Source organism: Orycteropus afer, unplaced genomic scaffold, assembly GCF_000298275.1.
Source record: "Orycteropus afer afer isolate SDZICR_OR568_19922 unplaced genomic scaffold, OryAfe1.0 scaffold00253, whole genome shotgun sequence".
Lineage (NCBI taxonomy): Eukaryota > Metazoa > Chordata > Mammalia > Tubulidentata > Orycteropodidae > Orycteropus > Orycteropus afer.
Genome location: NW_006921840.1, coordinates 2481768 through 2495304, shown reverse-complemented (window position 1 = coordinate 2495304; position 13537 = coordinate 2481768). Strand labels below are relative to the sequence as shown.

General features: G+C 46.8%; 1 protein-coding gene across 1 annotated transcript in view; it reads right to left on the bottom strand.

Moving 5' to 3' along the window:
- XPNPEP2 (X-prolyl aminopeptidase 2) overlaps positions 1–2774 on the bottom strand; it is a 45488-nt gene extending 42714 nt beyond the window's left edge. Inside the window, exons 1-2 of the mRNA XM_007949765.2 lie at positions 2726–2774; positions 85–158 (exon numbers count right to left, since the gene is read on the bottom strand). Coding sequence (XP_007947956.1) covers positions 85–158; positions 2726–2774 — 123 coding nt within the window. The remainder of the gene's footprint in view (positions 1–84; positions 159–2725) is intronic.
- Between the last annotated feature and the right edge of the window lie 10763 nt (positions 2775–13537).

The following is a 13537-nucleotide window of genomic DNA, read 5'->3' as shown; positions in this document are numbered from 1 at the left end:
CTGAGTGGAAGAGGCTAGCAATGGGGGATGGGGAGGATGCTGGGAGCAGCGGGGCTGCTGTGTGGGGTGAAGCCAGGGCCTCACCGGAGGGCTGGTGGAACAGTTTCTCACATCCTCTCTTCCAAGGGCCGCTGGCCTTGGGTGGCCCCAGGCACAAGCTAGAAACAAGAAAGAAAATCCAGGGTCACTTGGAGACCAGCTAGCTCCTAGAGAGGGCGCGCAACCACCCCCTCCCTCACAGGGCCTCCTATTGCCCTAGCCTCCATCCTTTGAAACACGGGCCATGCTGCCCAGCTCTACTTGAGGATAAAAATAATCAACATTTCATAGGAAATCAGGCTGAATTGGACGGCACGCTGGGTCACAATCAAAGAAACCTGTTTCATTGACTAGTGATTGCCACTTTTGGATGGGTTTTAGCGCTCATTAAATCTATTTTTTTCTCCTAATCTAATTGGGTCTTTTCAGGGTCTACCGAACTGGAAAAACTGTGTGTAAATTAAATTTTTGTAATCAAATTTTCTTTGAGATGCTCTAGAGGATCTTGCTAAATCATCAGCCCACCTTCGTTTTAGCCTTTCATAAATCCAGTTTTGTATATATTGGCTTTACTAAATATATTGGCTTTACTAAATCCACGCCCACTGTACCATTTCTTACAACCCAAATTTTAGCCTATCATTTCAGGCTCATTTTGAATACATAAAACAAGTCATCCCAGTCTGACCTCAGTGCCTTGTGGGGAAAAGTGGATTAACCTTTAAAGAGATGCGATGGAATCCAGGACTCCTGGCAACTTTTCTTTTTTTTTGCTTTCCAGGTAGGAGACTCGGGTTTATTTTATGCACCTCATACCTAGCCAACACCTGTTTGTCAGTGCAGGCTGTGTGCTTCTATGATGCTGAACGGGTTACAGTGGAGCTTCCAGGATTAAGACAGACTAGGAAGAAAGGACTGGAGATCTGCTTCTGAAAATCAGCCAGTGAAAACCCGATGGGCCAGAGTGGTCAGATCTGCACCCAACCATGGGTTTGGGGTGGGACCAGGCAGCGTTTTGCTCTGCTGCTTATGAAGTTGCGGTGAGTTGGGGGCCCGATTCTATGGCAGTTAGCAACAATTATAGGCCAGACCCTGAACTCAGCAATTTCTATATAGAATCTCATTTGATACTTGCAACAACACCATGAGGTGGGCATTATTGTCCACCTTCTATGGAAGAGGAACCTGAGGCCCAGATAGGTTTGGTAACTTGCTTAAGCTCTGCCACCGTGAGTTAGTGGTAGAACAGGGACTCAAACCCAGACCATCTGAGTACAAAAGAGAGGGGTGCCCTTTCCATCCTCCCACTCTGCCAGGTGGGCCGGGAACGGTAATGCCACAGAAGGGACAGAATTGGAGATCTAGGTTCCAGTTTGGGCTTTGCCCTAAATTTGGTGCGACCCAAGGAAACTAAAAATCCAAACCCATTGCAGTTGAGTTAATTCCGATTCGTAGCAACCGTATAGTCCAAGGTAGAAATGCCCCTCAGAGTTTAGAAGGCTGTGATCAATCTTTACAGAAGCAAACTGCTACATCTTTCTTCAGTGGAGCAGTCGGTAGGTTCACACCACCGACCTTTCAGCTAGCAGCCAAGTGGGTAACCACTGCTTCACCAGGGTTCCTGACCTGAGGAGAGTCACTCAATATTTATCAGGTGAACATTTTCTAAGTGCCTACTGTGTGCCAGGCACTGAGCTAAGTTCCATAGGCCTCTAAAAATGAAGGGTTGGATTAGATAAAGTCCCTTCCTGCTCTGAAAGTCCAGGGTTTCTGATAGTCCATCCATCCTCCCCACCTTCTGCCTTTCATGGGGGATTTCCTCAGAGGGTAATGGGGGCACGAATTTGGGGAGATCCTATATGTATTTTGGGTTGAGTTACAGAGGGAAGGAAGGTGGCTGAGGTTTTAACACCTGGCCATCTTGGTATCATAAACTCCAGGGGGGAGATAAGACCCCCTACTGTTCATTTAAGAAAATAAACATGTATCTCTGTCAGAACAGATCTCAGGCAAAGTGGTGGCACTAAAACACTAACATAAGAAGCAGGACACAGCCAATCCATGTCCCTCTGGCCTGGAGGCACTGATAGTAGGGTAATGCTCAGGAACTTCTTGTTGTTGTTGTTATGTGCCGTCGAGTCAGCCCCGACTCATAGGGACCCCTCCTTGGGTTTCGGAGGCAGTATCACTACGGAAGTAGGATTGCCCAACCTTCCTTCCGAGGAGTGGCTGGTGGGTTTGAACCGTCAGCCTTCTGGTGAGCAGTCAAGTGCCTTAGGCACTATGCTACCAGAGCTCAGGAACTTAGTGCTGAATGAATGAGCAGAATCCTGCTGACAGAGAGCAAAGGGAAGGAGGCCTCCCTAAGGCTGGAGGTGGGGTAGGTGTGAGGGACATTGATCTGGACACCTGCTTGTGACCAAAGAGGACAAACAGAACATCGTAGGGGGGATTGGGAGAGTGCCAAGCTAGATTTGAGCCAAGTCACGAGGGCCCTGGGGTGCCTCTTCCTCAAGATAGAGAGGGCAACCAAGAAGAAAAGAGACAATCTGGGCCCCAGCCCTCACTCACTCCAACCCTTCCTGAACCCAGAGGGGAAAGGCCAGAGCTGCTCTACCACTGGGCCTGCCCTCCTCAGCGTGGGAGGGAGAGGCCGAGATGCAGGAAGAGGCCGAGATGCACATACCACAGAGGAAGACAAGCCAGGGGCCGCAGCCCCAACGAGCCCGGGCCATAGAGTCTCCAGATGCAGGCACTGGTGGATGGAGGGACTGGGGAGAGTGGGCAGGGCTGTTTCCCTGGCCTCTTCCTCCAGATCTTCCCTGGGCAGTTGCAGCGAGGGAGTGGGGGCTGGCTGCAAAGGAGGTGTCCAGCTGGTAGATGGAGTATCCCCGCTTAGGTCCTTTGTTTCTGAGGCCTCCGTGAGTCAGGGCAGGCAGAGGAAACTCAGGCTACCCCAGGCTGTCTCTGTCTGCTCTTCATTCACTAACTGCCGTCAAGTCGGGTCCGACTCATAGTGACCCCTCCTTGGGTTTCTGAGGCAGTAGTATCACTACGGAAGTAGATTGCCCAATCTTCCTTCCGAGGAGTGGCTGGTGGGTTTGAACCGCCAGCTTCCTGGTTAACAGTCACATATCTTAGGCACTACACCACCAGAACTCCTCTGCTGGCTCCTAATTCGCCGGAATAGGGTGTGAGCCCGCCCAGGGCAGAGTCCAAAGATCTCGGAGACAGAGGAGCAACAGCTGGTCTCAATCAGCCTGCTTGTCCCAGCCCCCTAGTCAGCAGTCAGGCCCCAGCCATTCCTGAATTCTGTCCCCCTCCCTCCAGCAAGCTGTTTCCCATTAGCTCCCCCACCCCGGGCTCTGGCTTTAGCCCTGCTTATGTCTCAAGATGGATGTTTGCTGTTCCTTCTCCTCCAGGCTGGCCTGTCTCAGGAAAAGCCTGTGTCCTCTCTGTCCTTAGGGCCTCTCTCAGGCCCCTGGGGGAACTTGGTGGTAGCTAGAGAGTTAACTCCTTGAGCTGGGCTGAGGTCCTTCAGAAGATCCGACTCTGTCAAAGTGCTCCCAGCCACTGGCAGTGGGCAAGATTGCCCTTCCCTAGGAAGCCCGTGAGTCCTGCTCAGTTGCACATTCTAGACCCTGGGAAGCCCAAGCTGTCATCAGCTGTTCACACCTGAGAGAAAATGATGGCCCAAAGTTGCCCTTATTTGGAAGGATCAAGGGATGTCACTGAAGAGGGAAGAAGTTCCAGAAAGGGGAGTTTAGGCGTCCCAGAAGACAAATTTGGTTAACTGGAGTTCTGGTGGTGCAGTAGTTAAGTACTCAGGTGTAACCAAAAGGTCAGTTTTTCAAACCAAACAGCTCCTCCGTGGAAGAAAGAGAGGGTTGCTTCTGTAAAGATTTACAGCCTCAGAAGCCCTATGGGGGAGTTCTACTCTGTCCACAGGGTCACAATGGGTTTTATGGAAATGCCCTTGCTACCATAGCTTTTAGGAGCTCTGGTGGCGTAGTGCCTAAGGCACTTCACTGCTAACCTGAAGACTGGCGGTTCAAACCCACCAGCCACTCCTCAGAAGGAAGGTTGGGCAATCTACTTCCGTAGTGATACTGATTCGGCAACCCAAGGAGGGGTCGCTATGAGTCAGGGCCGACTCGATGGCACATAACAACAACAACATGGTACATACACAATGGAATACTACGCAACATTAAAGAACAATGATGGACCTGTGAAACATCTCATAACATGGATGAACCTAGAGCCCATTATGCTGAGTGAAGTTAGTTAATCACAAAAGGACAAATATTGTATGAGACCACCATTGTAAAAAGTCAAGAAAAGAGTTTCACAAAAAAAGAACTATTTTTGGATGGTTACCAGAGGTGGGTGGAAAAGGGAGGGCAAACCACTAAAAAAAAAGAAGTCCAAAATTAAGGTGTTGGAAGGGCCATGTTCCTTCTTTAGGCTCTGGGGAAGGATCCTTCCTTGCCTCTTCCAGCCTTTGGTGGCTACCAGCAATCCTTGATATTCCTTGGCTTATAGCTATATCACTCCTCTGCCTCTGTCTTCACATTCCACATGGCCTTCTTCCCTCTGTGTATGTGTGTCTCATCACACGACGTTTCTATAAAGACAGCAGTCATTGGATAATCTTGTATGACCTCATCTTAATTATATCTTTAAAGACCCTTTTTCCAAATAAGATCACATTCTGAGGTTCTGGGTGAACATAAATTTTGGGGCAGACACTATTCAAGCCAGTACAGGGGCCTTCATACCCTTCCCTGATGAAGACATTGGTTTTGAGATAAGAAGATAAGGGAGGAGCTGAGGGCGAAGGCAGGTGATGCCATCATTGCTACCAGGGCCAAAGCAGGGACCCCAGGGGATACAATCAGAGGACTGAGTACTGTGTGGAGGCTTGTAGGTTATACAGATCATCTCCCAGCAGAGTTCAGAAACCTGAGGAGGGAGGTCTGTCCAGCTTTGTGAAGAGGAAGGAGAGGAATGAGCAAAGAGGCTTAGTGAACTCCACCTTCAGGAATACAAGTGCTATGGATTTAATTCTGTCTCCTAAGATATGTGTTATAATCCTACACCTGCAGGTTACAAGACAGTATAGGCTGTGTTTTAAGTCAATCTCTTCTGAGATATAAAAGAGATTCAATAATAAGTGAGCAAGCGGAGGTGGGAGTAGAGAGATACCGAGTCATATGAAGAGCACTCCCCGGAAGGAAGATGGGACAATCTACTTCTGTAGTGATACTGCCTCGGAAACTCAAGGAGGGTTCACTATGAGTCGGGTCTGACTCGATGGCACATAACAAAAACAACAAATGAAGATCACCCATGAGCAGAAGGACCTTTTTCCACAACTGACAGAGAAAGCATTCCCTTAGAGCCAGTGCTCTGAATTTGGAGTTGTAGCCTCCTAAATTGTGACAAAATAAACTTCTGTTCATTAAAGCCACCCACTTGTGGTATTTCTATTCGAGCAGTGTTAGACTAAGACAACAAGCAAAGGGCACAAGGCCACAGGCACAGAGGACAGACCAGGGACAAAGATGAGAACTCTGACCACTGATGCACCCACTATCTTTTCTGTGCCTTCTCTCTCCTAGCCTGTTCCAGGGCTGGACTGGAGTTATTCCCAGAGACCAGGGGGCTAGGAAAACGCCTTCTGCTGTCCTCTGTGCACTGTCTTAGCCATCCCAAAGGGCCAGCAGATAGTGCTGATGGAGGCTTGCTGAACAGGACTAAAAACAGCCTGTTAGGAGGTTTGGGAGCCAGACCACCTGGGTTTCAAACCCAGCTCTGTTCCGCGTTACTAACCTCTCTGAGCCTCAGTTTTCTCACCTATGAAGTGGGTGTAATAATAGTACTAACTTCTTAGGGGATATAGGAGTGTCAAATGTGTTAATGTTCATGAAGCGCTCAGAACATGCCTGGCACATGTTTGTTATGTAAGTGTGTGTTAGAGCAAATACATAACTACAATTAAAACCAGTCTCATCTGTACCTTGTTCCTTCTGCTCCTGGCATTCCATACTGCTGAAGTAGCAGTTAATGTTATAGCAAAGATCAGCTGGGCTGAAGGGCCAACCTCACAAACAAACTGGGCAGGCCTTCCTCCGCAGCTTCTGGACTCTGCCCGGGGATGATCGTTAGGTTGTTACCAAGGCTCCACAGAGCACTCCTCTCTCAGATTCTGTTCCCTGAGTCCCTGCCCTGGCCTTGGTGACAATGATGGCCTAACCTACCTCCACCCTAAGCTTCCCCTTATCTTCTTATCTCAAAACCAATGTCCTTGCTCATCAGTTTGCAGACTTGAGCCTGACTTGGCAATAGGCCTTGAAATGGAAAGAAATAATTCAGTGTGTGGAGGGTGAATGGCCAAGAGTCCTTGTCTCAAAGTTGTTGGGAAGACTCACAAGTCACTAGAGCCTTGCTGTGGCCTACACAGATGGCTAACCTCTGCTTGGTTCACTTTTTAGCCCAAGGCTAGCCTAAAGGCCACATTATGGAATTGGAGGAGTTCTTCAGGGACCCTCCTGCTCAGGCCTCTTTTTATTTGCCCCCTGATCCCACCCCTATTTCCCGAGGCTTGTCACTCTGATTTCCAACCTGGGTCCACGCTTTCTGGCACTGATGCTAGCCTAAACCCATTGCTGTCAAACTGGTTCTGACTCAGCAACCCCTTAGGACAGAGTAGAGCTGCCCCATAGGGTATACAAGGCTGTACATCTCGATGGAAGCAGACTGCCACATCTTTCTCCTGTGGAGTGGCCAGTGGGTTTGAACCACCGATCTTTCAGTTAGCAGCTGAGCACTTAACCACTGTGCCACTATAGCTCCTCAATGCCAGCCTGACCTCCATCAAAATGCACCTACCCAACTTGTCTGCTCTCATTCTAGGTGACAATAGGTGTCCTGAGTCACAGGTCAGGTCACAATAAACAGCTCATTCCATGTATGTGAAGGAGGAAATACACGCAAAGCAATTGACATGCCAACCTGGAGCACCAGGAACACAAGCAGCTGTGCTAGGGGTCCTTCTGGAAGGGCAGGACCCAGAAGAAGGTCAAGAGTTGCTTTCTGAGCAGTAGGGAAATGAGTGCCAGCAGGCCAGAGCAGCAGAGGGCATCTTGGCAGCCTCAGAGGAGCAGTGGAAGTGGCAGTGCAGGCGGTGGTCCCAGGGAGGGTAGATGCGCAGCAGTGACACAAAGAGCAGTCTGAGAGAGCACAGGCAGACAGCACCATCAGCCGGAATGGCCCACAGCAACAGAAAAGGCAGAGATCCAAGGGGGCTCTGAGTACTGCTGAAGCCCACCCTGGGCCATATGACTCAGCAGTCCCAACCCAGAAGAAGTGAAGGCAGGAACTCAAGCACCAACGTCCATCAACGTTCATTGCAGCACTTTTCACAATAGCCAGAAAAGTGGAAACCACCTAAATGTCCATCCACAGATGAATGGATAAACACAATGTGACACGTACATGCAATAAAGTATTACTCAACCTTAAAGAGAAAAGAAATCCTAATGCATGGATAAACCCTGAAAACGTCATGCTGAGTGAAATAAGTTAGTCACAATGGGACAAATACTGTATGATCTCACTTATATGAAATAAGCAAATATATAGAAACCAAACATTAGTTCTTAGTGGTTACCAGGGGTGGGAGGGAAAGGGAAAGAGGGACTTTGTGTTTGTGGGGCATTGAGTTTATACTAATGGTGGTGGAATAATTTGGAAAAGGACAGTGATAATAGTGGCACAGCATGAAGGATGTCATCAATGTCATTGAATTGTAAATGTGGGAGTTGTGTTGGGATTTTCGTGGTGGGAAAATGAGCAGTTCTGGTCAGGGGCTCTCATATGATTGCAATTGGAGGGGACTGCATCTGGAACACTGGGCATGGGGAGTGACTGGGCCTCTCTCTCCCTTCATATGGTCTCAGGGTCCCTCCATGCCATCTCACAGCATTGAGGCCTCATGCGGTACATTCTCCCCAGGAAATTTCACCCATCTACATGTTGATGCCAGGAGCTCTGGTAGCATAGTGCCTAAGGCACTTGACTGCTAACCAGAAGGCTGGAGGTTCAGACCCACCAGCCACTCCTCGGAAGGAAGATGGGGCAATCTACTTCCGTAGTGGTACTGCCTCGGAAACCCAAGGAGGAGTTGCTATGAGTCATGGCCGACTCGACGGCACATAACAACAACAACAACAACAACAACAACATGTTGATGCCAGCCCAGACCTATTTCCTGAACTCTGTGTTGTTGTTGTTATTTGCCATTGAGTTGGACCCTACTCATACAGGCCCCTCCTTGGGTTTTCAAGGCAGTATTACTATGGAAGTAGGTTGCCCAACCTTCCTTCCGAGGAGTGGCTGGTGGGTTTGAACCGTCAGCCTTCTGGTTAGCAGTCAAGTGCCTTAGGCACTACACCACCAGAGCTCGGGTGGCACAATGGTTAAGTGCTTGGCTGCTAACTGACAGGTTGGTTGTTCGAACCCACTCAGTGGCTCTGAAGGAGAAAGACCTGGCCATGTTCTTCTGTAGAGATTACAGCCCAGAGCTCAAACATAGCAATTGTGAAGATGACAAAGGAATGGCAAGTATTCAGTTTTATTGTACATAGGGTCACTATGAGTCAGCACCGGATTGACCAACACCGCCTAACAACAGCAACAACTCCATGGTAGGGGAAACATCTCTGCCTGTGAATTCTACAGTACTTGGAATCACTTCTGAGAACTCTGAGAATTTCAAGTTTCCTAGGTCACAGGAAACAACTAATTTTGGTCCATGAATAGTTTTAAGTTAGTGAATCTAGCTGTTTTATTTCTTACAGGGGAGCTCATCCTGAGTACTTGAGTCTAAATAAAGTATCTAGAATATGGGTCCTGATGTGAAATAACTATCACATCACCTGTGTAGCAGAGGTCTGGAGCACAAGGAAGCATCATTGCTGCTACTCAGTGGTGTGTCCATTTGCATAAGTAGTGCAAGGTTGTCTCAACAGAGCTATTCAGCTTCATGTGTGTAACATGTGCTGAAGAAACTCTCTGTTTAAATCTTAATAAAATTGAGTTTTACCAGTCAAAAAAAAAAAAGATTACAGCCAAGAAAACCTTATGGGGCAGTTCTACTCTGTCACATGGGATCGCTGTGAGTCAGAAGCAACTTGATGACACCCAACAACAACAACAACAACAACAGACTCATATAATCAATTGCCCACTGATCATCTCTCTGTGGATGTCTCATAGGCTTCTCACACTTAGCATGCCCAAAATGGATGTCTTCATTTCTCTCACACCCCAACATGGTCCTTGTCCAATGATCTCCAATGTTCCTATCTCAGTGACTGGAATCCCTATCCACCCAATTGCCCAAGTCATTTCAGACCCTTCCTTCCCTCTCCGTTTTCAATCACTCACCATGTCTTGTCAAATCTACCTCCTAAATATATCTAAAGATCATAATTTCCTCTTCTTTCTGCCCCTGGACTATTGCTACAACCCCTAACTGGTTTGCCTGTTTCCACACTCTTCCCTTTCAAACTGTCTTCCACACCAGGGCCAGTGGTTAAGAATACAGGCTTTGGAGCTAGATAGATCTGTTTTTGAGTCTCATCTCTGCCACTCACTGACTCTGTGACCTTGGGCAAGGCATTCACTTCTCTGTGTCTCTGTTTCTTCATCTATAAAATGGGGATAATAATAATTTTACCTACTCGCAGGGCTGTTCCCAGGATTCAATAAGATAATGTATTGGCACAGTGCTGGACACACAGTAAACACTCAATAAGTGATTGTGGAGTATTTGAGAAGGGGACTTAGATGAGAGAATACAGATGGTTCCAGTAGCCCACCTTCTTCACTGAAGACATGGACCATACCAGCTATGACTTGGGTATGTCGGGTCTAAATAGGAAAGATGGCCCATTTGTGTAGACGAGGGGAAAGCATGGATGTTTTGGGAGACAGAATCAGACTGCATTGTATTCCTGAGGTCAGGTGGCAGCTAAGTGCTGGAGAAACATGCTTGGAAGTGGACTAAACCAGGCCAACTGGATCCAGCATGTCTGGAGCCAGACAGCAGAGGGCACCAGAGGTTGACGAGATTATAATTCCTTGGATTGCAGTGGGGGTGGGAGTGGGAAGAGAAACCTGAAGGAAGAAGTTTGGGGTCCTAATTCCAAAGATGGAGTTGGCTGAGAAGGCTGTCCAGAGGGAAGAAGTGCTCTTGGGCTTGCTCTCCTTTAGGACTCGGGATGAGTATGGTTAGGGACGTGGGGCAGTTTTGGGGGGGGGCGGCTAAAACTTGAGGGTGAGGGTTGAGTGATCGAATTAAGACATTTACAAAGTATATCAAGGACAATGCATCTATGTTAGTCTGGAGTCTTTTTGAGCCTTCTCTCTTTTCTCTGAATCCCAATGGTTCTTCGAATGGCAGAATTCTCAACTGAGGACCCTGGAGAGTGGAGATTTCCTTACCTGTAGTAGAGACCACAGCCCTAATGTATGCATAAAAGAAGCCTTAGGCTCCCCTTACAAATGAGGAAACTAAGTCTCAGAACCACCAGCCACTCCTCGGAAGGAAGATTGGGCAATTTACTTCCGTAGAGATAGTGATACCGCCTCAGAAACCCAAGGAGGGGTCACTATGAGTCGGGTCAACTGGACGGCACATAACAACAACAAGTCCCAGAAGGAGTGACTTGCCTAAGGTCATATTGTTTTTGTTGTTATTAGCTTTCAGTGCCACACATAACAACAATGAGATCATATAGTTAGGATTAAGAGTAACAGACACCACTTACTGAGACTTTATAGTTACTGCTGAACACACTGCATGCATTATCTCCATTTAATCCTCCAAACAGCCTCATGAGGCAGAGTCAAACATTGTATTATCACATTTTACAGATGAGGAACTGAAGCTCAGAAAGGCTAAGCCTTTTGCCCAAGGTCACACAGCTAGGCAGTGGTGTAGCCAGGATTTAAATTCAGATAGTCTGACTCCAGGACCTGTGCTCTTAACCACCACACTCTGCTGACTCACATAGGCCAAGAGCTAGTTCTCCAGACTCCTAAAGCAGTGCTACATTGTTTTGGATGAAATCTAATTTTAGTAAGTAAAATCCTGGTCTCAATTTAAGTACAATGGCAAGGTGGTTTGCTACTTTAAATGGATCCTTGGTGAATTCTTGTGTAAGGGAAATACCCCCATCTTTCATGCCTTCATCCATAAACTACCTGCTTTGTAATGTTCATATACTGTGCGAACTGTCCAGTTGATGTGCGATTGGTTTGATTACTACAGAGCAATTGCCAACATGTGTTCTGTTTTAGGTGGCTTCTTTCTCAGCCAGTTCTGACTCTCTTCTGGGCTATCTTCCTACACCAGATTGTCAGAAGTTCAGAGATGGTGAAAGAAAGTCAGTTAAAGAGATTATTTTTGGACAATCCTCTATTTTGTTTTCCCTATACTTCTTGACCAAGCCATCTTTCTTTACAGTATTCTGTCTGCATGGAGGCATGTATACATTCATTCATTAATAAAACACTTGCTGAGCCCCTACTATATGCAAAGCACTGTACCAGGTCTTGAGGGTACAGTGATGAACAAGGCTTGCGTGGTCCCTGCACTCATGGAGTTTTGAGTCTAGAGGTGGAGTACGTGGATTGTAAATCATTTGCTCTCGGGTGCTCCTGATTTGAACTGGGGCTGGCCTATCTTTTCCATTCCCATTGCCTTAGCCTGATCTTTCATCATCTCTCTCTTCCTTGGACAACTGCAGCTGGTCAGTCAGTGTCTGCCTCCTTCCACCCCCCACCCCAGCCCGCACATAGCAGACAGCAGCAGACAGACTCCACCTTTGAAAACATCCCTTTCAACATGTCACATCCTTCCCCTGCTCAACCTGCTCAAAATCCTTCAATGACGCCCCATTTCCTGCCAAATGGGGCCCACATTCCTTCACCATCTGATCAAATTCAAGCAGCTCCACGAGCTGATCCTGCCCTATCCTCTCCTCCACACCCTTGTTTCCTATTGGTCTTCTTTCTCTAGTTAGGGAGAGTCTTCTTATTGTCCCCATAATTGCTAGCTCCTTTCTTATCTGGACGTTAGGTCTATCTCCTCAAATTCTACCTGCCATTAAGAATATCTAACTAGAGTAACACCTCCTGCAGGAAGCTTTCCCCAAGTATTCCCTTCTTTCTCTGCTCTCCCTTTTCTGTGATCTGGGCCCAACATCCTGCTAGTGTAAGGATCAAATAAGATGTCGTCATGGGCAGATGCTTTGTATCGCATAATGCGAGGGTATCTTCATATCTGCTCTCATATTGACTATTTATTGAGCATGAATCCTCTTCTAGACAGTAAAACTCAGTGGTTTATAAATATCATCTTATTGAATCCTCATGAAATAGATAATATTTATTAGTCCATTATCCAGATGAAGAAACTGAGGCTTAGAGAAGTTAGGTATCTGGCCCAAAGTCCATCTGGGGAGATCTTTCAGGAGGTCCATTGAACTAAGTCAGTTCGCATCCCAACTCTGCCTCTTTTTAGCTCCCTGTAGTTCAACTCTATATGACCTTTGAGTTCCTTGAAACTTGGTTTTAAAATTTTCTATTGATATTGGCCCTAATCCTGATTGATTATTTTACTGTTGTAACTCACCTCAAAGTCTTTGGGAAACAAGCTGAGGGTATAATTTAATACGTGCAAATAAAACGTTTCTCTTTACATGTACACCAATGTTCATTGCAGAACTATTCACAATAGCCAAAAAGTGGAAACAGCTTAAAGACCCATCAACAGGTGAACTGATAAAATGTGGTACATACATACAATGGAATGTTATTCAGCCATACAGAGAAATGAAGTCCTGATACATGCTGCAACGAGGATGAACCTTGAAAACATTGCACTTAATGAAATAAGTCAATCACATAAGGACAGATATTGTATGATCCCACTTGTACAAACTCTCTAGAATAGGCAAGTGTATAGAGACCAAAGCTTATTACCAGGGGTGGGAGGGAGGGAGAAAGGAGGATTCATTGCTTAGCAGATAGTGAGCTTCTGTTAAAGTTGATGGGACAATTTGGAAATGGATAATGGTGATGATTGAACAAAATGATAAATAAAACTGTTGTTGTTAGGTGCCATCGAGTTGGCTTCAACTCATAGTTACCCTATGTATAACAGAATGAAACACTGCTCAGCCCTGTGCCATGCTCATAATAGTAAGTATGTTTGAGTCCATTGTTGCAGCCACTATGTCAATCTGTCTTGCTGAGGGGCTTCCTCTTTTTTTGCTAATTCTCTACTTTACCGTGCATGATGTCCTTCTCCTGGGATTGCCCCTCCTGAGAATATTCTCAAAATATGTAGGATGAAATCCCACCATCCTCACTTCTGAAGGAGCGTTCTGGCTGTACTTCTTTTATTTATTTATTTTTTAGAAAT